This window comes from Mchenga conophoros, linkage group LG12 (genome assembly GCF_057382185.1).
Source record: "Mchenga conophoros isolate Kocher_MC1m ecotype Shallow Benthic linkage group LG12, M_conophoros_male_GT1.1, whole genome shotgun sequence".
Lineage (NCBI taxonomy): Eukaryota > Metazoa > Chordata > Actinopteri > Cichliformes > Cichlidae > Mchenga > Mchenga conophoros.
Genome location: NC_140537.1, coordinates 13,021,323 through 13,043,543, shown reverse-complemented (window position 1 = coordinate 13,043,543; position 22,221 = coordinate 13,021,323). Strand labels below are relative to the sequence as shown.

The window sequence follows — 22,221 nt, the reverse complement described above, 5'->3', positions numbered from 1 at the left end:
CAGAGACTGTGCTTGTTTCCCCTCGTGCAGATAGATCTCAAAGAAAACAAAAGGACCAAAGAAAGTGGGGATCCTCGTTTGGTGCTGCAGGCTGACTGCCTCTCCGGCCCGTCAAGAGCATCAAGCATTTCTGTATTTCTGTGCTTGGTACTGTCAACCCTTCCGTATGACTCAGAAGAAAGGTGAGGCCAGCGAGGCTTCGTCTTTCTCTTCCTGTGCTTCACGGCGCACCTCAGACATCTCTGTCCTTTATCTGCCAGAAGCAGCCTGTAATTAGGATTCCGCTCCCAGCAGGCCCGACACACAGGAAAGCAGATGTGGCTCACAGAGGCAGGAGGCAGACTGATGTTCCAGCTGTTGCTCCACATTATACACAGTGCTCACCTCCTCTCATTGAGCTGGTTACCATGACACAGCTCCACACAAACAATACCTGTTTGTGCGGGCTGCCACTGAGTAGCCATCAGTCCAGACGGAGACGCGACACCGACGCTTGCTGCGTTTTGATAAAACAGCAGGTCCTCCACATCCCTACAGAATGTCTCTCGTTCGCAAATGGATGTTAGGAAATAGAGACAATGGCATGCCTCCGGGTGCTGCAGTGAAAAGAAGTTTCTCCTTTTAAGATGGCAACTAGGAGTCTGTGGTGACAGTGAAACATTCTTTTGATTGCGCACAAAAACACATCACTGTCCTACATATAACATTGATTTCTCTCTTTTTTTTCTCCTTTCTGTGTTGCAGAAACAAACTGAAAGATGACAGAGTTCAGTTTTAGGCTCCCTAAAACTTGAATTACACCTTTTCAGTGTGTCCACGCTGACTCATCTGTGAATCATTCCATACCTTTAGCGGGGCAAGGGATGATGACCTTGCTGTTTGCCACTTTCTCCATGATAACATCTCCAGGTTCGGCAAAGGTCGGGGCCTCTGTGAGTACAGAAAAATATGTTAAGTGCTAGTTCAAAGTGCAAGGGCAGCTAATAAATAAGAGGTGCAATGACAATTAGTTTTAGGTTTCGGAGTAAGAAGAAGCCTCAATAGGATCTAAACATGATTTGAAAAACCGAACAGATTCTCCCCAATGACCAGAGCGTGCATCATGCTTTGACAGCCTGAGCCAGGCTGACTTCTTTTTCTTATCTCTTAAATCAGACAGTCATATTGAGATCGAGATCATTTTTTTAAGAGAGAGACCCCAAAAAATGCCACACAAAGTGACAGGACCACACAAACGGCACATGTAAGTCAAACTGAAACCAACAAGTCAAGCGTGAAATAGAGAGAATCAAAGCAATTACAGGGGTTGCTGCAAAAAGAAACAACAGCTGTTAAAGCCTGAACATCTGTAAGAAGAATGGGAAAATCCAGTTTTTTGCTTTTAAAAGATGAGTTTTGGTTTAGGAGAGGTTAGAATGTCCCTGTGCGCTTGATCCCCTTGATGTTGAAAATGAGTAAATGATTAAGTAGGGAAGCTGGGAAAGCATCAAAGGCAGACTGCAGATGAGTAAGAGCATGTGTCAGAGAGGAACAAGGGCATGGAAATATAAAAGGGGACTGATCGGGAAGAATAATATTATTTATATATCACGTAAATAACAACAAGAAAGCTTGATTCAGTACAAATGGACACGACTCTGAGTTCTTAACCCGAAGTCATCTCCCTTTGTGAATGTTTATCAGAAGGTCAAATAGCTCACTGTTTGCCAGTTTGTACGGTCAATGTGCGCCTAAAGTGAATGTGCCTCTAAACGCTGAGAGGGCCGAAAACAGATGCATCATTAGTGAACCTTCATATGACCAGTGATAGTGAATAGTTGTTCAGATATATCATAGAAAACAACCATGAGTCACAATTTAATAGTTCTGCAAGTGAACAAGCAGGTCTGAGGAATTGAACTCGTGACATTCACCAAGAATTTCCAGCTTGATCTCCAAGGTCTCCTGTCCTGCACTGTTCGAGGCCACACACCGGTAGGCGGCCTGGTCGGCGTGGCTGACCTGCTGGATCCTCAGGGGTGTAACATTCTTGTCCCCAACAGGTGATCCATTGCGAAACCAGCTGATCTCAGGGCTCGGCTCTCCCTGCGCTATACATGGCAGAGTCACTGTTTGGCCGAGCAGGGCTTTCAGGAGGGAGGGTGCTGGCAGAATCCTGGGTTTAGCTGAGGACAAAACAAATATCCTAAATATTAGATGCACATAGTTTTGAACATTGACACAAACTTTATCACATTAAAGTTACAGGCTGTCCATGCTGTAGCTTTGAATAATCTCCAGTTCCCTTTTCCTGCTAAATTTATGAAGAAATAACAAAGGGATGGCCCACAACTACCGATAACCAACTGATTTCGCATCAGCTCTCAAACCTGAAATGAAAAAAAAACATAGAGAACTGTGCATAAAAATGAATGAAATTCCCCAGCTGTTAATGCAATATTGAAGCTCGACAGCAGCTTTAAGCCCATCATAAAACTGTAACTTGAGTATGTCATGGTAAATGGCTTTAAAGTAGCAAAAATCTATGTGCAAAAATATTTGGAACTGTATTCATACACACGTCTCACATATAAGTGATATATTCACACAGAGACTTAAAGATATTGGCTGAACAAACAAGTTTCCATAAACTTCAACTTTTACTGAAACCCTGTGGAGTTACCTTGAATGTGTAAATTGTAGCTTAGGGACGCGTTGCCTGCTGGGTTTTCTGCAGTGCAGGTGTACAGTTTACTATCAATCAGGCGCACATCAGTGATCTTCAGAGAGCCTGAAGGCAAAACAGTGAACCTGGGGAGTGGTTAGGGGTCAAGGGCAAAGACATGGAGAAAACACAGAACTTTATGAGTCACTGAAGATCTACAGCTACTGTGTTCTGATAAAATAGGTGTGTCTGTTTTCTTTTTCTCTCCTATATCTCCTATATTTTGAAGCATGCATATAAACCACTCCTGCAGGCCAGAACTCCTTTAAAGCTGACTGAGGAAAAGTGGAAAACTGTTCAGTGTTCAGATGAATCAAGACTTTAACTTCTTTTTTGGAGAAAATGGACACAAAAATCTCTGCAGCAAAGAAGAGAGGGAGCGTCTGTGTTGTTATCAGCACTCATTTCAAAATCCTGCAGGGGGTGCAATAGCAAAAGTGGCAGCTTGCACATCTGCAAAGCTAGAAAGATTCCAGAGAAACTTTGTACCAGATGATGTCTTTTTCAGGGATGGTCTTGCACATTTCAGCAAAACAATGCTAAACTGCACACTGCATCTATTACAATGACTTCATAGCAGAAGAGTCTGGGTGTTGAACTGCAGTTCAAAACATTTACCAACTGGAAACATCTGGCATCATGAAGTGAAAAACATGACAAAGAAGATCTAGGACTGCTGAGCAGCTAGAATCCTATATCACATAAGAACGGGACAACATTCCAAGAAGTCCCACAGCTGGTCTCTTCAGCTCCCAGATGTTTATGGACTGCTGTTAAAAGAAGAGGGAATGCTACACAGTAGTAAACATGGCCCTGCCCCAATTTTTCTAGATTTGTTGCTGCCATCAAATTCAGAATTAGCTCATATTTTTTCAGAGTTTAAACATTTAATATCTTTTCTGTGCTGTATTGTAAATAAAATGTGGGCTTATGAGAGACGCAAATCATTACGTTCTGGTTGACATTTTATACAGCGTCCAAACTTTTTTTTTTTTTTGGTATTTGGGTTGTACAACAAGTATCAGAGCATTTGACAGGTATACATAAATTGAATTATGCTGTCAAACACTTAGTGGTCCTTATTCAATTATGTTGTTTTGTTGAAATGGAAAAAGAAAATGTGTGAGGGTTAGAGTTCATAAAGAGCAAGCAATAGCCGGAGTCTGGACCTCATCCAGAGCTAAGTACGATTGTCTGGGATAATTACAATGTGAAAGGGTCAGCAGTGTTTGACCTGATAATATCACCATGGGAAAGGTTGTAGGTTCAAAAAGATCAATGCGGATTTTTCTGTTTGCGTGTGCAGCTATTGTGCGTTTACGACCGCGGGGTCAGGAAATAAAGATAAAGTGAAAATCAAAAGGTTGACTTAATGGTGGAGCTCGAATGAAAGGTCGCACAGGTCTCCAAAGTCAAAGCGTCATCCTTCCTGGGACCAACTAAGTTCAAAGCAACGTTTTGGCCCAACTTGCCATTTGTTTTTTTTGATGTTTGTCAAAGTCAAACAAGTGGACAGATGGTGGTCATCACATACACTCCAGTACACAACCTCAGCTCCAAAGTCAGGCCTTGCTTGCTGTGGGTCAGCAACTTTAAAGGAGGGTGTGGTAACCTGAAATGCTACAGAAGCTATCCAGCTGTACAAATGTATAATATACAGCAATGTAAACACACCTCTGCGATTTATCTTTGATAAGTGTGTCTGCTAAGCAACCAAATTCTAACAATAACACGCCTGTCTAAGTGGAAACGAGCTAGAAGCACAAAGAGCTCTGTATTTTAGACGCACATATGGTGTAATGTCTTTCACCCACCCCCCCACCTCCCCAAACAGCCGTAGGAGAGACGACAGCATCCAGCTCGAAAACTGAAAGGCGGCCTCTGCAGTGGTTAATGTGAGCTCAGGCTACAGCGGTGCTGCTCCGCGTGACATGAACAGCCCCTCTCGCTCATCCATCACTCCCCACATTGGTGTCATCTGTGTACACAGTGCGACTGGCCAAAGACTAACTGGGACAAATTGGCCTCATCAGGATCAGGTCTCCTGTGACCAAATCTTCTGACTCAGTATTGAAAAAAGGAAAGAGAAAAACAAAAAACTCCCTGCCTGGTACTAGTCTGAATACATGGATATGAGATAAATATCATCTCCCACTGTTTAAGTTATTTTAAAAATCAGCACCCCTCAGTTATTTCCTCCGAACCTCAGAGTGTAGCTTAAAGGAGTTAATGTTCCTTTACAGAGCCCGCTCCTTCCATAGGTCCCTGCGTATGCAAAGCATGACGCTGGGTTTGTTCACAGGGATGTTATTCTCATCAGACAGGACTAGTAAAGAGTCAGCATGTTGTTTTACTGCCGAAACACCGCGGGGAATCTGAACATCAGACAGACAACTTGTATCTCTTCCACTGTCAGTTCACTTTCCGCCCCTCTTCCTGGCACCCCCTCCCTCCAACGCCACCCCCCACCGTTTCCTTCTTCCTGACCCCACACAAGTCATACTGTATCTGAGTCACAACGGCTTTCAACTCCCTCTGTCATTCTTCTATCTGCACTAAATGATTCGGCCTGGTGTCTGGCCCAAAGAGTCTGCCTGTCATCCATCCAGCTCGTGTCTCGGGGCAGCCTGCCTGCCTGTCTGCGCCCAGAGTGACCACACATGAAAGCCAGGAATCAGGCAACCACGTGGGACCAGATGTTTTACCTCGGTTTAGCCAACTGGTGATGCCCACACACAGATCTCTAGTCTCTGCTGCCTCTGCCTGGCCGCTCTTCCAGAGGCATTACGACATGTTAGCAGAAGCTTTGAACAACAGCCAGAGCTCTTTGTAAAAGCTGACTCAGGTGTTAGTTAAGTCAGAGGTAAAGTATGGTTAGTGCTTTTGGATTATGTCAGCTTATATTTGAGACATTTAACTGCATGATTGTCGGGGTGAGGTAAGGCTTCCTCTTACCCAGCTGTGACGGGGGGGATGGGATGCCCGTTTCGGCTCCACGTGACTAACGGAGAAGGACTCCCTTCAGCCTCACACGGGAGAACAACCTCTGCCCCCACCTCTGCAGCCATGTTTACTGTGTTGTCGTGACCAGTCACGCCCATTATCTTTGGCACAGCTTGAACACAACAAAAGAACTTGTTAGACGACCACATAGGCACTTCCTTTACAATTCCAAACGCAAACTGTTTGCCTCCGTTCGCCTTACTATTGACACTCAGCTGGATCTCGCGACTAGCATAGCCCACAGGACTGGTGGCAGTGCAGATGTAGATGCCTGCATCTTCGGCGGAGGGGTTGGGGATGTGGAGGTGTCCCTCAGAGTCAGACTGAAGAGCGGAGCTGTCCCTGGGCAGGGGCTGCCTCCCCTGGCAGAATAAGATCAGACAGAACATATTATATTAGAAAAGTCCTCCACACAAGCGTGCGCATGGATGCTAAGATTAGTTCAAGGTTTACAACACAACCTTTGATGTCTAATGGAATTACTGGCCACCCCTTCGGATTGCTCTCTATCTGCAGCGTGCACACGCAAGAACCGAGGCAGCTGCGCATCCACTCGCTCTGAACATTAGAGCGCTTTAACAGATACACTTTTATCTGACAAGAAGGTAAATTTACTTGACTCTAGAGTAACATTTTGAAAATGTTAGGGGAAAGGCCGGGTGGAATATAAATCCGGCTCAGTTCAGCAACATGTAGACAACAACAGCATGCTGACCTCGTGCAGGGTAGTATTAGTACAGGGTACGTAATAGTGGCAGGGTATTTCATCGGCCATGTTTTTCTTGCCTTTAAAGAAAAGATGATATCACTGCAGTTCCTAATTTCAGTGGTGGAAGAGAAACAGATGCATTAACAGTATACAAACTGCCGCTTCTGCTTCACTACACGTCAAAGATAAATGTACACTTTTTACCAGGCAATATTTATCTCACAGCTTTAGCAACATTACAAATTATTAATCTGTTATATTGCAGCGGCTGTCAAAGGCAACGCTGCAGTACCACACAAGCTGTAATAAGATCTGTTTTTGCATCCTGGATGGATCGAGAGCATCGGCTTAGCACCGCCTGGTTGCACATAAACTTTTGTGTTTTCCTCTCGTGATATGATGAAGTGTTGTACTAGGAGGGGATGCGGGAAAGTCTTGAAATAGATTCCTAAGGTACGATAAAAACAGGGTGATTTGCACCAGTCAAGCAGCAATATAGTAAAGTTGCCATGGTTACTTCCCTCCCTGGCCAGGTTAATCAAGTCTTGATTGCAGTGGAAACTGTTTTTGTTGGTGCTGTTTTGTTTTGTTCTGCTTTTTTGTGTTCTGACAAATCAAAGAAAAGACCAGAGGGGAAAAAAAGAAAACTGTTTGAATAAGACAAAAAAAATGTAATTGTATTTATGTAAATGTAATCACAGTAAGTGAAGGCGATTTGAAGTGCTACAGATGTATGTGTAAAATAAAAAAAATATCCAGAGTAACTCAGTGTGCCTCAAAATGAATTCAGAATTAAAACCCTTTTTCATTATCAGTCATTTCACACTGATTTGATTCTGGTTTTATTAATATCGTTATGCTTGTATTGACTGGCACGGTCCAAGATTGCACTCTTAAGGATAATCTAGATCCCATCACCGCTGAGTATTGATTTTTGCTGTTGCCTGATTGTGATAATTATTTCCAAAGTGCTAATAATGACTCATTGTAAGCTGAACTGATACAAAGGGCTGACCTTGGACTAGACGGTGCTGTGGAAGTCACGCTTGATTTACTGAGCTGAAGCTGAAGGTTGCGAGTGTTACCTTGGACCAGACAACATCTGGTTTGGGAACGCCGGTGGTTTCGCATGATAGCCTGATGGCTACACCCTCGTTGGCTATGTAGTGGTACGGACCAGCGCTGATCTCTGGGGGCACTGTGGAAGAATAAGGTCATAAAACACAGCTGTCTGACTGAGCGTGAAGAAGCGATCTGCTGCTGCATTACCACCGGCCTCAGCTGACCAGCAACATCGGCGTTTGAGGCATTTCTTCATTACAAACTGATGATGAACCGTGATCCTGGCTGTCTGTCATTACATGCTCATGACTCCATTTATCAAAGCATGCAATAAAGCAGGCCCTCTCTCTGTGATGACAACAGGTGGTCGATTCATTCAAAAATTGTTTTCCATGCTGAGTTGGCACATTTTTGGCTTAATTGTCCAATTATATAGCCTGTGGTTGCAAACTTTGCACTGAGAAAGTGCATTCAGTGAGTGAAAGGGTCTGCTTTTAGATTAGGCTCATATATTTTCTTGCTGATATTTTATTAGTGCACATTAAATATGACGATAGAACCAGATGTAGGAGATGTAAGTTTAGTTTAGCTTGGATTATGGAAGCTTAGTATAAAGACTTGAAGAAAGTGGGAAACAACTAACCTGGCTGTGCCAAAAATGTAAATTACACACACAATTTGGGATTTTACAGCGGGTCATTTACTACAATAATTTGAGTCAGTTACTTTCTGGAGTATCTCCAAGACTATAAGCCTGTCTTAGCTGCTTGTGCTTATTGTTTGCTGGCTTTGATTTTATTGGTAATGTGAGTGTTACTATTCCTTTACTCTCCTACCGTGAACCTCCAGGCTGACTGTGATGTTCGCGGAGCCTGCCACATTAACCGCAGTGCACACATAAATCCCAGTGTCCTCTGGGATGGCTCTTTCGATGTACAAACTGCCATCGCTCCTCAAGAACATCCTTCTGTTCAGATGGAACTGTGCAAACGAAAAAAGTAAAAATATTCCTGTCATACACAAACACAGATATGATCCATGGGAGAGGCAGGTTTGAGTTTGATGTTTTTACCAGCCTTACAGGTTTTCCATTCTTGGACCAGTGTCTTTCTGGAAGAGGAATTCCATCCAACAACATGCAAGGAATACTAAGTGACTGACCGCTCCCGGTGGTGATCACTGGGGCAACTTGGGCCAATAGAGGTGGCTCTGCAAGAAAAAGGATTTGAAATTATTATTAAACAACAAGAGCAGGAATATATGTGTTATAGCCACAGTGTCCTTCTGTGTGTTTCTGCTACATGCATATATGGGATCACAAAAAGAGCCTACCCAGTCCAGTGACACTAACTCTGGCCTCAGATTTGATGGTTCCAAACTGGTTCTTGGCCTCGCAGATGTATAGACCTTCATCATCCAGCCAGACACCTACAGTCAAACACACATCATTGAAAAATGCACCCCGCCGCACATTACAATACATCTGAGAGTAGCAGCATCATCACACTTACCAAGAAAGAAAACAGTCTATCTAAAAAAACTAAATAAGTTCATGCTAATAGCAGCTAAGACCCCTACTCAGTAACAACTGGTATTATTGGCCTGACAGTGCTGTAATTAGGAGCTAAAAATAGAAAATAACAGGATTAATGGGTTTGGCTCAGCTGCTATCCTGCTGTCCCACTCAGTAAATTCTCTTGAGATCACATCTTGGAAGATCAACATATGTTTCAATTCTTCTGTCCTAGCAAATATTGAAGGATTCCAGGATAAAGCATTAAAGGTAACTAGTGAGGAGCACGATTCAAGGAGATAGTGGCGTTTGAGCACTACGCAATATGAACAGAGACATTTCTGAAACTGCAGGTAATAAAAATAAAATAAAGCCATCTGTAGCAGATGGAGCCAATCAGGTCAGAGGGCAGCCGCAAATGGAAACAGTGACAGAAACGGCCCATGTAAATATGTCTGTTCCTGTCCAATATTATATTTCACACTATAAACATTTAGTCTCAGGAGCACAAAGCATCACGGTATGTGGCTAAGAATAGTCATGTTTCAGGCTGAAATATCTTCCAGAGTTCACAGCTTTGATCCCCCTGCCCTGATGAGGACAAAGACAGACGCCTTCTCTTGCCAAATAATTAACAACATTTTAAGGAGAGTCTTTTCACAGAGCAGAGATAATGCTTTTAGCAGGATGGATATTCGAGAGGCATCGGTTTACTGTAACTTTACCAATGGCAATGACATCCCGGCTCTCCCACCTCTTAAGAAAATGTTAGCTGGATTTAATATGATACTCTTCTATATATACTTGCACAATTTGAGTCAAGCCAGTTCGAGCAGGGAAACCGTGAGGCTGCCGCACAGCACACCAAAGCTCTTTGCTGTGATAACTCACTCTGGATTAGAAGATGTCCGTTCTCCAGCTGCATTGTTTTACTGTGGCTGTCTGAACGCATGAGAATCTGTCTGCCATCCTGTCTGCGCCAGGTCACCGTCGGCTGCGGGAATCCCCGGGCAGTGCAGGGGAGGGTGATATTCTCCCCGACATTGACTGTCACGTCAGCCGGTGCCTCGGAAAACAATGGACCCGCTGTGGAAGGAAGAGTGGTGCCAGATGGATGTTTTTTCCTTTGTATAAATGTGAGAGAAATACAAGTTTTATGTGGAAAACTGTAGTGTGGCCTCACCTCCAACCACCAGACTAACAGTGCCAGAGGAGGTTCCAGCAGAGCTGCTCGCCACACAGCTGTACTGACCAGCGTCGACCTCCTGCACGCCACGAATGTGCAGCGTCCCGCGATGTACGTCCTGCTCAACAAAAGGAGCAGAGCCCACCTCGAGTTCACCTGGAAGTACGAGCAATATAAGCTTGTCGTCCTCTAACAGAGACATCTCCACAGTCATTTTAATAAAAGCACTGTGTATGGCGTTAACTCACCTTTGAACCAGTGGACAAGAGGGGACGGAAAGCCTGTGGCCTGACACTCGAGAGTTGCATCACCACCAACAGTCACTAGCACAACCTGCTGTACCACTGTTATTCTTGGTGCCTCTGCAGAACAAAAAAAATCAGTGGGATGAACTTTTTATTCCAGGGATGTCCAAGTCATTTTACATCATAGGCCTCGGGACTTTGATTTTAAACGGACCAGTGAAAATCCCCTTTCTATCGGTGCAAAGGAGTTTAACTGCACATTTAAACCCTGCGATATCTCAATGTAAGAAAAAGAAGTGGAATTTCAAAGGTGCGTCTCAGTTTTTCCACGTGATAAAGAAACGCTGCTATAGTAAAATAAAGAAATTTGTCAGCATGACTCTGTGGACTTAAACTGTAACAAATAAATGTGTAAAGTTACAGAAGTACTGATAGTTCGTGGGCCAGATTCTCCTGTGGTTTTAAAGTGGGGCATTTTTGTTGTTCTATTTTATTCATTTATTTAATTGTTTAATTGCAAATTCTATTTCTGCATTACTTTGGTTTAGTATGAATGGCTGTTTTGGAGGTCTATCAGTAGGACAAGCTTACAGTTTAAAGTCCAAAATTTATGCTCTCCTTCACATTTTCTAAAGACATCTAGTGGGCCGGATTGGAGTTTTTGCTGGGCCAATTCTGCCCCCCGGGCCTTATGTTAGGCCCCCCTTTTTTTAGTTTATAGCAATGCACCGGTCTTTCATGCAGCGCTACTGTACGTGAACAGTAATGTGCTGTTTGTTTATACCAGCAAGGGCATGAGAAAAACCCTGATGTGAATGTAAAAATGAGGCTTATACTTTAGACCCAGGCAGCTGAGCTGAAAGGATGAGATGATCTACTGTGTTATAAGGTTTTCCCTGATTTGACAGATCAGTGTTGTTAAAAATGACATTCAGAGACAAGTGCGTATAATACCAGCAAGCCCCAGGAAAATGCTGCCATAATCCATCAGTGTTACGGTTTCTGTCAAGCACTAACTGACAGCCGTGAGTGAAACTTCAGGCCCACAACTGTCAGCGCTCACCAAACAAGGAGAGAAACATCACGTCGTGTGAGACAGAGCTGTATGTGGCCATGTTCGCTTGCTGTATACTCTGCTCTATCCTGCTGGATATCATTAAAAGAAATGCGCCTTAAAAACAGTCAACACGGGCAAAAATGCTTCGTGTCACTGGAAGTTAAAAATGAAGTCAGAAGAGAAGCAATTATTCAGAACAGAAACTTTAACAACTCCGAATGACGAAAGGCTAATTCCAGCAACAATATATCTTCGCGCTGGCATCCTCAACCAGACATCTGTCGGGATGTGTTGACTTACCCGCATAACTAAGTGACACAGACTGAGAGGCAGTCCCAGCCTCGTTGCTTGCCAGACATGTGTAGTTCCCAGCATCCTCTGGGAGGGCCCCTTTAATGGTTAGAACTCCATGCTGGTTCAGACTGAACCTGTAGCATACAGTGGACAGGATTCATGTTTGTTGATACTTTTGTTGATTACAAGCGCAGATGTAAAACAGAGATCCATCTCTCTGAATCTTTATGCTGCTGTTTGGTGTCACGGGAGAAATTTGTGTGTGTGCGAATGTATATTTCACTGCTGACATATAAAATACTTGTGGTTTGGGGGGAAAAAAAGGGTTGACATGAGTAGATGTAAATTTCCAAAGCGATGCAAACAAGATGAGGCGATGGCGCATGTAGGTCAAGTGGAACGTAATGACTCTCTGAGTCCTTTGTGCCAGAGGTGCCGAGTGGGCTGAGAGTTCCCCTCTTACCTCGGCCGATTAGTTAGGAACACGTTGCCTTGGCTCCAGAAGAGCCGGGGAGGGGGGGAGCCGGACGCCGAGCAGACCAGGTGGATCTCATCGCCTTGGGAGAAAGCCAGGGACTGCGGGTGCACTACCACAGAAGGAGCCTCTGCAGTTGAAATCAAAGGAAGGCAAAAAATGTAAAAAAAATAAAAAGCAGACGATGACTCAGGGCCTTGTCACAGGCTGCATGATGTCATTTATAGCTATCACAAGCTTAACAAGAGCAAACTTGATGCTGTGGGCTGCAAAGCAATTACAAAAACACTCCATGTCTGACTTCATAACTACAGGATATTCTTGAAGACATATTTATTTGCCTGTTTGTTGAAGTCATTGCAAATATCTGAGTGCATTCCCTCAGTAGACGCCACACTTTTCAACACGCATAAGTCTTTGCTGATGAGAAAAGGAAGTGGCTTAATCTGATTGCAAGGAGGTCGAGGCAATAATGGAAAACAGATGACGGGGGCCCGCGAGGATCCGTTAAGCCCTGCCGCGTTAAATGTTTAAGCAGATGAGCCGCAGGGTATTGGGCTATCATACCTGGGACGTGGAGCCACACGGCGATTCTGCTGTCTCCGTAGGGGTTGGTTGCCACGCAGCGGTACTCCCCAGCATCCTGAGCCCGCACAGCGCTGATCTGCAGGTAAGAGTTGGGCAGCAGCTTCACCCTCCCTGCCCGTGCCTGGATAGCATAGCCCCCTCGATGCCAGGTCAAATTGTGGCGCATGTTTCCCTCCACCTGACAGGACAGCACAGCCACGCCTCCCACAGAAGATGTCACATTCACTGGGGGCTTCAAGACCGGAGGAGGATCTGTTTTAGTGGAAACATGAGTGCAGACAATGTTTAAAACAAATATTTGTGCAGACATGCTTTCTATCTAGTTTATGTCTAAACGATAAAGCAGAGGTTTGTATCTAAATGGCTGGAACGCACCCACGTCCAACTGAAGGGGAGTGTGCGCTTGCATTGTTGTTGTGTGACATACCTCTAACAGTTAACTGTGTTACAGCCCACCCCTGCCCTGCGCTGCTCTGCGCCATACACTCATACGGGCCTTCGTCCTCGGCTGATGCCTTCGGAATTTCCCATGATGCAACGGCAGAATACCTGAAGCAAAGACACGTTTGGTTTATTGGCCAGCACATATTCCTCTTATTTCATGTCACACCCAGTGGCTCTTTGGCACATCCACGCACTGGAAATAATTTTCATCAAAAGTCAGCTGCACTTCATGAAAGTAATTCAAGCCAGAGAGTCAACACCAAGACAAAATAGTTGCTTTGTTAAATTGAGTATGTGATGTTTAGAAAATCAACTGTGTATATATCCACTTGTTGACAGATGAACCAATAAAATGCAAGAGTGAGGCAGCACTAATGCTTTACAGGCGTGCCCACTGGTAAGATTAGGGAGTGACTTAATTAATGCTTTTAAATGAGGTAATAGGCGCGCGAAGCTTCGGGGATCTGAGGGAATCGGAAGGAAGGCGAGCCAAATGTTATGGAGTGCTGAGCAAATAGAGAAGAGACTCACTGAAAGAACCTCTCGCTTCCCAGTGTAATTCCACTTCTGGTGAATCTTAGTCTGTAGGGAATGTCACTCTTTACAGAGCAGCCAATCACAGCTGGCTGCATATAAACGCCCTTCACTACAGTCGACATGCTCACAGCTGGAGCATCTGCACAAGGGAGGAAACAAAGGTTAAAGGCTATAAAGAGATTGATGAGGTATGGGAGACACTGCAGTGTGGCTTTGGTGAAGAGGGATGCCTTGCCTGGAATGATGTTGGTGTAGGAGACGCTGGACAGCCTCTGGAAGCGGTAGCCCTCTTCGTCTTTGCCCGTTACCTTGATGAAGAAGCTCTGGGAAGGGGTGCGGAATTCCGGGAGACTCCACAGGCCTTGTTTTCCAAGGTCAGAGGGCAGCGGTACAGGGATCGTTCGCAAGGAGCGGCCTGAGCCTGACACAAGCTCCACATGGCTCAGATGACCTGGAGGCTTCAGGCCGGTGCATTTCAGTAAAACATGGGATGGGAGCCCTGAAGGACAAAGGAAGATCGGCATGAGGTAATTTTCTGCACATGGTCTCGGTCAAATAAAAGGCAAAGAGCTAACAGACACATGCCAGACACCTTTTATCGGCCTCTCTCTCGTGTGGTTGAACTCTGTAACAGGTACGCTGGAGAAGCCTGCGCGGAAGTCGAGACTGCTGACTCCTGTGACCCTCAGAGTGTGACGCCCACTACAGCTTATCTTTAGAGTGAAACGTGTGAAGTGAATTCAGCATCATAAAAAAGTCAGACAAAAACACATTTGTGATTTATTCACCAAAATAAATACCTTCAGTTTCCAGGCACCGGGTCTAGGAAACTTGAGGTTTATCACACGAGCTGAGTTGGGAATATTCAAGAGTTCTTTAAGGCCCTCCTCTACACCAACTGCCCGACCTTGGAAAAGGAAACATAACAGATGTTATTTCAAAGAAAAACATGACTTTCTTTAAAAGCACTGATAATGCTAGGAGTAGATAAGAATAAATAGGAAAAGCAGGAATGAGTTACCCAAAGGATCGCTGAGCTCGATTTCTGGTGCTGGTCCACTGAGTGACACCGTGACCTCTCTGAGGCTTGGGTCAAAGGGAACTTCCCAGTTGTTTTCCTGGGCACTGTCATGATTGGAGGACAGAAGGTGGACTTTCATGGCCTGAACTGTTTCCTCTACCCACTTTAAAACCTGGCAGGAGGCAAAACACAGCATTTGCAGGAGCACAACCAAGCAAGATATTCCTGAGTGCATTAATCAAACTGTCAGAGAGGTAAACTTCAAAAGGCAGGAGAGGGACACTGGCCTTAACTCCGAAAGCCCCCACAAAGCCCTTGCTTTTCCCTGTTCTTCGTCTTTCGGACTATTCTTTCATCACAAAACTATTCATGAGACGGATTTTGCCTAAACAAAGGAAAAGTGAAGCAGCTCAGCTGTCAAACTGATAACATACAGTTTTCTGCACTTTCAAGCACGTATTCCCAGAAAAAGTGTCTCTCACAGTGGAAGCCTGTCAGGCAGCAGTCCCGCTGCAGCGGCGCAGGTTTTATTAATCATAAAGCTTGTTCCTCAGAAGACAAAGCGGAAGCGGTGGATCGGGTTGTGGGAACGGCCGTGGTTTTGAATTAAACCTAAGCATTAAACTGAATCAGGCAGGCATTTCACACTTTTCTGCTGAAAGGTTTAAGCTGAAGAAGTCTGATGAGGTCAGACAGTGACTCTCTTCTTAGTCATTCCACCACTTTGAGCAAAGATTACAGAAAGGTTGAACAAGCTGATTGTACATGATGGTAAAAACAGTCATTACTTAGACTTTAATTTCCCTCAGCAGCTCTCCACAGGAATCTGTGATGTTACAGGATTTCAGCTTTGACAGGTGCTTGACCCTCTGGGTGTAATCATCAGCGAGGTACTGATTAAAAATGCAGTTTCTCTTTTGTTTTCACTCAAATCAAAACAGAAGCACAGCAAAAGCCCACTGACTTTTCACAGAGTCCTATTTCAGCGGTCACAGCAAACTAAATGTCGTCCATCTTCCAAACGCTTAACAAGCAGCTGCTGTCTAATATTTGTTTTCACCTCGTATTGAGAGGCATCACGGTTTAACTGTGCCTGTAATGAAGCCAAATGAAAACATTTCCTCGGCAGGCCCTTCAGAGATGAGGCCAACACCAACACGTTTTACGACACAGACGTAAAAATGAAACAGGGAAAGCCTTTGATAATTTAATTATCAGCCCTCGACTTCTCCTCTATCGGGTCTGCAAGGTCCTGACAGCAGCTGGTTCCTCTTGCCATTTTACAACTGGAAACAGCTGTAATGTCTGCCACGTGTGCAGTCGTCACAGTCAGAGCAGGAAACTGCTTAGAAGTGACCCACATCTATGTCTGTGTCTTATGCGGTAGAGCAAAGAGGAGTGGGCATTTCTCTGCCCTCGGACCTCAGATGAAAGAGAAGAAGAGCCCAGAGGTGGGGCCAGTTCCCTGTCTGGGCTGGCCTGCAGGGTCTAGAAGAGCCGAGCGCCGTAGCCTCTCCCTGGCTCTACCACTGGGAATGCAAAGGACCTTAAGTCCCCGTGAAACCTCATCCAGCATGTCTCAGATGATCAGGCTTACAGGGCTGTAACAGGAAAGACCCCCTGCTGCTATTCATAGAAGCATGACAGATGGGGCAGAGAAGAAGTGTTACCTAAAGCTGGGGTGATGGTGTATTCCCCACATCGATTCAGGTACATTACCTGAAGAAGAAAATGCGTGACCGCGCCACTGTAAGGTAGAACAGCTTGCCTCCAGACCTCCCAGCGGGCTAGAGGTCAGCTCTGTCTTTACGCAGGTATAAACACAGCATTTACCGGATATTTGCATGAAGATGGCCCGCTCCAAATCAAGGTTATTAAAGTAAACGAGACCCAGACAGATCCCCTGCTCCTTCTGAGTGGGAGTTTCCACATAGAGAGGCTCAGCTACAGGATAAGCAGTGCTTTTGTTTAGCCGGACTGTGGGTAAAAGGTACCTAGATTTTATGCCTGGCAACCATTACCATTGCCATTTCCCTTAACTCGCTGCAGCACCCATAATCAGAAAAGACCCCGAGGCTAATCTTATAAACAACTCATCAAGGTGCTCGAGTTATCCATGTATGCACCAACTAGAAACACAAAACTAATAAATCTCAGGTCTTTCTCTGAGCGAACATCACATCACCCAGTAAAACATCACATTCCTCATTGTTCTTCAGCACTTTAGGGCACTTAAGAACGCAGATATTTTTAAATGTTCAACACTTTAAAGACAGCGGTTCTCATTGCCTGTGTTCTGTGTTACCATTTTCACTCACTTATCATAACCAATTAAAATTTAAAGCGCGTAAAGAGCGTGTTACACAGAGCTGACAATAAACTGTTGTGCGAGGACCTGGAGCCAATTCCACTGGGCAGCTGTGTTGGAAGAAGCGAAACCATGAAAGATCACATCCTGGGATTAGAGAGTAAAATAAGCAGTCTGTTTTCTCTGCGCTGGCCCCCCTGGAGACCACAAAAAGACACTGTATATTTCATTTGGCTGCACATTATTAAACTACTATTAATGGTGAATATTTGGTTAGATTTGTACTACTTCTGAGGATTTTTAAGGGATTAAAGGATTTGCATTAATTTGGTAAAAGCATGCCACCCAGGAGCTAAAAAAAATCATACAGGTTAAAAAAAGAGAAGCGACTGACAGACAGCGTAAATCCAAGAGGGGAAAAAAAGCCTGTTTATATGAAAATGTACACAAAGACTATGTTCAAAATAATAGGGCTACATTAGCACAAAGCCATCTGGTGTTGAGGTATAAGGTCTAGACTACATTTGGTCCCCTGTTCCCTTAATACGACAACAGTAAAATGACTTTTAAGCACTCCTTAAACAGCTGGTAGGATTATGGAGTGATAATGAAACGAGCTGCCACACACACACACACACAGGCATTGTATGTCTAGCTATATGCAAGCATGACTTGACAGGAAACAGACCCCCCCACACACACAAAGACCCACACAAACACATCTGAGTTCAGAGGTTCAGTGGGCCACCAGTGTGCAGAGCTGTTGGCTCCAGCTCAGCGCTGCCCAGCCATCTCCTGTGTTGACATGTAGGATACCAGTGTCTCTTCCAGAGGAAACTCTGGCTTCTTTTACGTCTGCTTGGGAAGTGAGCCCCGCTGTCTTTGGCTTCTGAGACTCAGCTCCTGTTACATGCTGCTTCCGATATAAAGGAACCACCGGCCCGTATCGTATGACCAGGAAGTTTAATATCAGCACTGGAATCATTTGATTAGGCTAAATGAATTCCTCATTATCATCTATTATCGGTGGGTCAAATGGGAGTTGATGTTGTTCTGCTCCTGCTCTCCTCTGTTATTAGAAAATATCACCCCTTTCATATTCAAATACACTAGAGAGTTCCAATTTAGGGGCTAATTCATTATGTGTGAGGGCTTAATGGGGGTTCGGTGGCCAGTCGTCAGAGCGCACGGTTACTCTGCGTTGCTCTCACCTCGTTGACCTGCTGCTTATCCAAGTGAAAGATTTGCCCAGAGGAGGTGGCGGCGATCTCCTCGTACGCCCTGTAACCAGGCTGAGAGCGGTCTCCACAGTCCCCGGTCAACACAAATACTACCTGGGAACGAAGAGGACAGAGGAGTTAAGAGGATTACATTTGTTGAGTGTTTGCTTTCTGCTGAGTCGCTTTCACTTTGCTCCAAATGCTCATTGTCATGCATCATGTAGGGGCTGAGACGAGCAACTTTCCTGCACTCAGCTGATCCCGGGAACTTCTTTGGAATGCAGATGGTTTTTCTTTTTTACAGCATTGCTGTTGTATCCCTTTTGTGACAGCGTGCAATAAATGCAGAGGCTCTAAAGACAGTGTGGGATGGGGCTCGTGTTTGTAGGTTCAACTGTGTTCCAGATAACATCAGTTAAATGGCATCTTGATCATTATGGGAGTATTCAGCACCAGTGAATACAAATGAGATGCTTGTGGGCATGTTTTTATTTTCTTTTAATCAGTTTACATACCATAGATTTGATCAAAGAGAAGCCTGCATCTATCGGATGTTTGACATTGAATAAAGAGCACACATTGGACTGATTAAGTATGTATCAGTTTTGTCCTGATGTATAAGAGGCCTGTTTAAATTCCCTGCCTTGTACCTGTGATTGACGGAGTTGCACCAGTTGCAGAACATCTCTCTTCAGGCGGTAGTCTTTGGCCCTGGCATCAGTAAACACATAGATAAAGGATCCAGGCAGGGAAACCTCCAGTGCTTTCTTTATGGCTCCGATACTCATTTCAGGGCAGTCGCCTCCACCCTGTGTGATAAAATCACATTTGCTTAAAAACTCCAGAAAAAAAAATCATATATTTATATTTTTTAAATGTTCATTCAGATATCGTGTTGTTGAACACATCCATTTTGTGGAGAGACACATCAAATGTTTCTTAAATACGTTTAAATCACTACCCATAAAAGCAGCACTAATTTACTTTTGAAAGAAGAAAGAACCGGTCCCATAAACGATGTGCCTTATATGAGTAAACATTTGAATAACTGTTCAATTCAGTACAATCTGGGGTTCTTAACATTCAACAGATGTGCTGCTTATCATGATTACAGTTTTAGGGGCTGGCAATCCACATACTGTTCACCATAATCTAAAGGTTTCATTTGTACAAAATTATTAATTTATGTAATCTGTGTCTGAACCTGGACAAACAGCTCTTGCAGATCCTGCTGGAACTTCTTTGGGTCGGTGGTGATGGACACGGGGCCAATATCTGTCAGATTAAAAATATACATCAGGAAAAAAAACCTTTCTGTGAAGAAAATCAAACCCAGTCAGCCGGTTCTGTTCTGATTTCTGAAGAGTGTATGCCTATACAGAACAGGATAATCATTGCAACCACAAAACGCCTATGGTCTGGAATTTTTAGAAGGGAGAGCGTTTGTTTGTTTCCTCTTAGCAGCTTTGCCCTTATGAGCAGAGGAAAAGCACACAGCATCAAAAACCCTATTAAGCCAAAGCACATTTTATCAAGGCCAGAATGATGCCCCACAGCCGTTGTGCACCACATGAATATCAATCACACATCACAGGGCACAAGAGAGGCCGTGCTGACAAAATTACAGCGTAACATTTTGTTTTACACAAATCACTAAAAATCTGGCGACAGTTTGCACGATGACGGAATAATCATTTTCCAGACCCAAGGATGATGGATAAAAGCCTGTCAGGGCCTGACACTTATTAGGATGTCTTCTGGGGCCAAACTACAGAACAGTAAACATTAACCAGTGCAGAGGGAATGCATTGTGTTGCTGCCCTCCATAAACACGAGCACTTCATCACAGTTATTACAGAAAAAGACCCTCATCCAGTCTTGTATACCTCATGATTTTGGTGTGTCATTGCTCTTTATTCCAACTGTCAAATATAATTTTGAAGTATCTTTGTGAGACTAATGATACAGAGTTTGCAGACATGTGTCAGGGCCATGACATTTCTAATTCATTCTCGGTGTTTTCTCCAGCTGCTTTCAAGTGCTTGTCGACCTCTCAAGAGTGCCTGAGAGGAAACACCGACGGCGCTGTCACGCCTCTTCGTCAGCCACAGAGGGCTTCTCTGGGATCTTGGAAGTTTACAAGGTCCCCAAGGGCATAGGCGCATTAAACACAGACAAAATGTGTGGCGTTAGGGTAGGCAACCCCCACAACTCCCCCCCCCCCCCCCCCCCCCCCCCCCGGGTGGCCAGTGGGGGGGCTGCGAGGCAGAAGAGGGAGGAGAGGCAGGAGTAGGGTGGGGTGAGTGTGGGGTGGCGATTGGGGTAATTACACACACAAGCAGACAGCATATGCTTCCCATCAGCGCACAAACACCCTCCCCCCATTGGAGCACTCTTATTTTCAAGCTGTAGCTTTCCCGTATAGAAAGGAAGATGCTGGGCTGGGATGAAGAGCCTTACCTGTCCCCAAGACCCACTGTGAGCTCGCATATCCTCCCCTGCTTGACGTCTTGCATCAGTTTCACTTCTCTCTACAAGTGGGCTTCCACTGAAGCCGCTATGCAGCAGCACACTCTGCTACACGTTCTGAGATGCGTTGCAAGTATAAGTGTGTAAATGGCAGATATAAATAGTAAATCAGTGCAAGGCGCGGAAACTATAAAAATACCACGCTCTCTTTGTAGTAATTCAAGAAAGTCTTTTCCTTTGAAGTCAATGCTCCAATAAATTATAATCATATTCATGAATTAACAAACATACGCATTCCATACATCCACTTTCACGAAAAAAAAGTTTCTTAAGTTGTGGCTCTTTAGTTAAAGAACAAACTTGTGTTAAAGGTAGAAAAAGTACCTGGGTCGTGGAAGGGGACCAGGACAAAGTTTTTAATGGGTCTGGTCCTCCGGCTGAGCGTCTTCTCCAGGATCCGTGAGGCGCCCTCTATCACCTGTTTCAGATCGTCGTACATGGAGCCGGTAACATCGAACACAAAGGCCAGGGTCGAGGCGCTGTCATCGGATTCATCACCCGTCTCAACGCGGGGGTCTGCCAAAAGTCTGTGCGCGCATACTGAGAGCGCCAAGACTAAGCACTTTAATAAGGCACCGGCCATTTTCCAAATTTACTGCATCTGTCTTTTGGAATAAGGCGAGTCATATATTAAAAAAAAAAAGGATCACAAAGTTTTAAAAAGTTTTGATTTCGAAGCCGCCCAAATGACTCTGGCACTGCTTCTAGTAGATTTAGAACAACGCGGCTCAGCTGAAACACTTCAAAATCCAGTGCTGAATACTTCCACGGGAGTACATCCGTGCGTAAAGTTTGGAGGAGCATGTGGACTGGCCCCAGGAGAGCTGGTGCTCTGACGCTCCAAACGGGGGCGGAGATGGGTATTAAAAAGTTCCCGGGACCCAACCTGTTTTTTTCTCCTTTCCTTCGTGTGTTTGTGTGAAAGTGTGTGTGTGTGTGTAACTCGACCCCACTGTGACTTCCAGGCTTCTTTAACCCTATTCAACATTTCCCGTCAGTTTATTTTTCTCTACAATGGCGGTGGGCCCCTGGAGACGCACTTTTTAACAGCTTTCCCCTGTTACCAGCGGGGCCTGGCGTCTGTATTTTGGACGTGTCGAGAACATTGTCTCAGTAACAGCCTGGTTTTTATAAATAGCCATAGTTTATATTCAGCTGACACCAACCTAATTTTATACATAGCCCACGCTGACAAATATCTCCTTGACATATGAATGAAGAGCAATGTCACTGTGCTTCTTTTCTTTTCTGCTGATGTGGATGAAATGTTATTGATCATTAAAAATGTTATCCTTGTGGACTTGGTGCCCAGCTATGATATATCGT

The 22,221-nt window shown here is 44.6% G+C and overlaps 1 protein-coding gene across 1 annotated transcript in view; it reads right to left on the bottom strand.

Moving 5' to 3' along the window:
• Positions 1-21,719, bottom strand: part of hmcn2 (hemicentin 2) — a 46,594-nt gene extending 24,875 nt beyond the window's left edge. Inside the window, exons 1-25 of the mRNA XM_085293789.1 lie at positions 21,220-21,719; positions 19,571-19,641; positions 19,017-19,175; positions 18,358-18,480; positions 14,839-15,010; positions 14,618-14,724; positions 14,410-14,530; positions 14,053-14,316; positions 13,812-13,956; positions 13,264-13,385; positions 12,816-13,088; positions 12,237-12,378; positions 11,780-11,907; positions 10,426-10,539; positions 10,175-10,333; positions 9,883-10,077; positions 8,811-8,906; positions 8,560-8,687; positions 8,315-8,459; positions 7,502-7,614; positions 5,910-6,069; positions 5,660-5,819; positions 2,663-2,790; positions 1,914-2,165; positions 847-930 (exon numbers count right to left, since the gene is read on the bottom strand). Coding sequence (XP_085149915.1) covers positions 847-930; positions 1,914-2,165; positions 2,663-2,790; positions 5,660-5,819; positions 5,910-6,069; positions 7,502-7,614; positions 8,315-8,459; positions 8,560-8,687; positions 8,811-8,906; positions 9,883-10,077; positions 10,175-10,333; positions 10,426-10,539; positions 11,780-11,907; positions 12,237-12,378; positions 12,816-13,088; positions 13,264-13,385; positions 13,812-13,956; positions 14,053-14,316; positions 14,410-14,530; positions 14,618-14,724; positions 14,839-15,010; positions 18,358-18,480; positions 19,017-19,175; positions 19,571-19,641; positions 21,220-21,478 — 3,820 coding nt within the window. The 5' untranslated portion in view covers positions 21,479-21,719. The remainder of the gene's footprint in view (positions 1-846; positions 931-1,913; positions 2,166-2,662; positions 2,791-5,659; positions 5,820-5,909; positions 6,070-7,501; positions 7,615-8,314; positions 8,460-8,559; positions 8,688-8,810; positions 8,907-9,882; positions 10,078-10,174; positions 10,334-10,425; positions 10,540-11,779; positions 11,908-12,236; positions 12,379-12,815; positions 13,089-13,263; positions 13,386-13,811; positions 13,957-14,052; positions 14,317-14,409; positions 14,531-14,617; positions 14,725-14,838; positions 15,011-18,357; positions 18,481-19,016; positions 19,176-19,570; positions 19,642-21,219) is intronic.
• Positions 21,720-22,221: the final 502 nt, after the last annotated feature.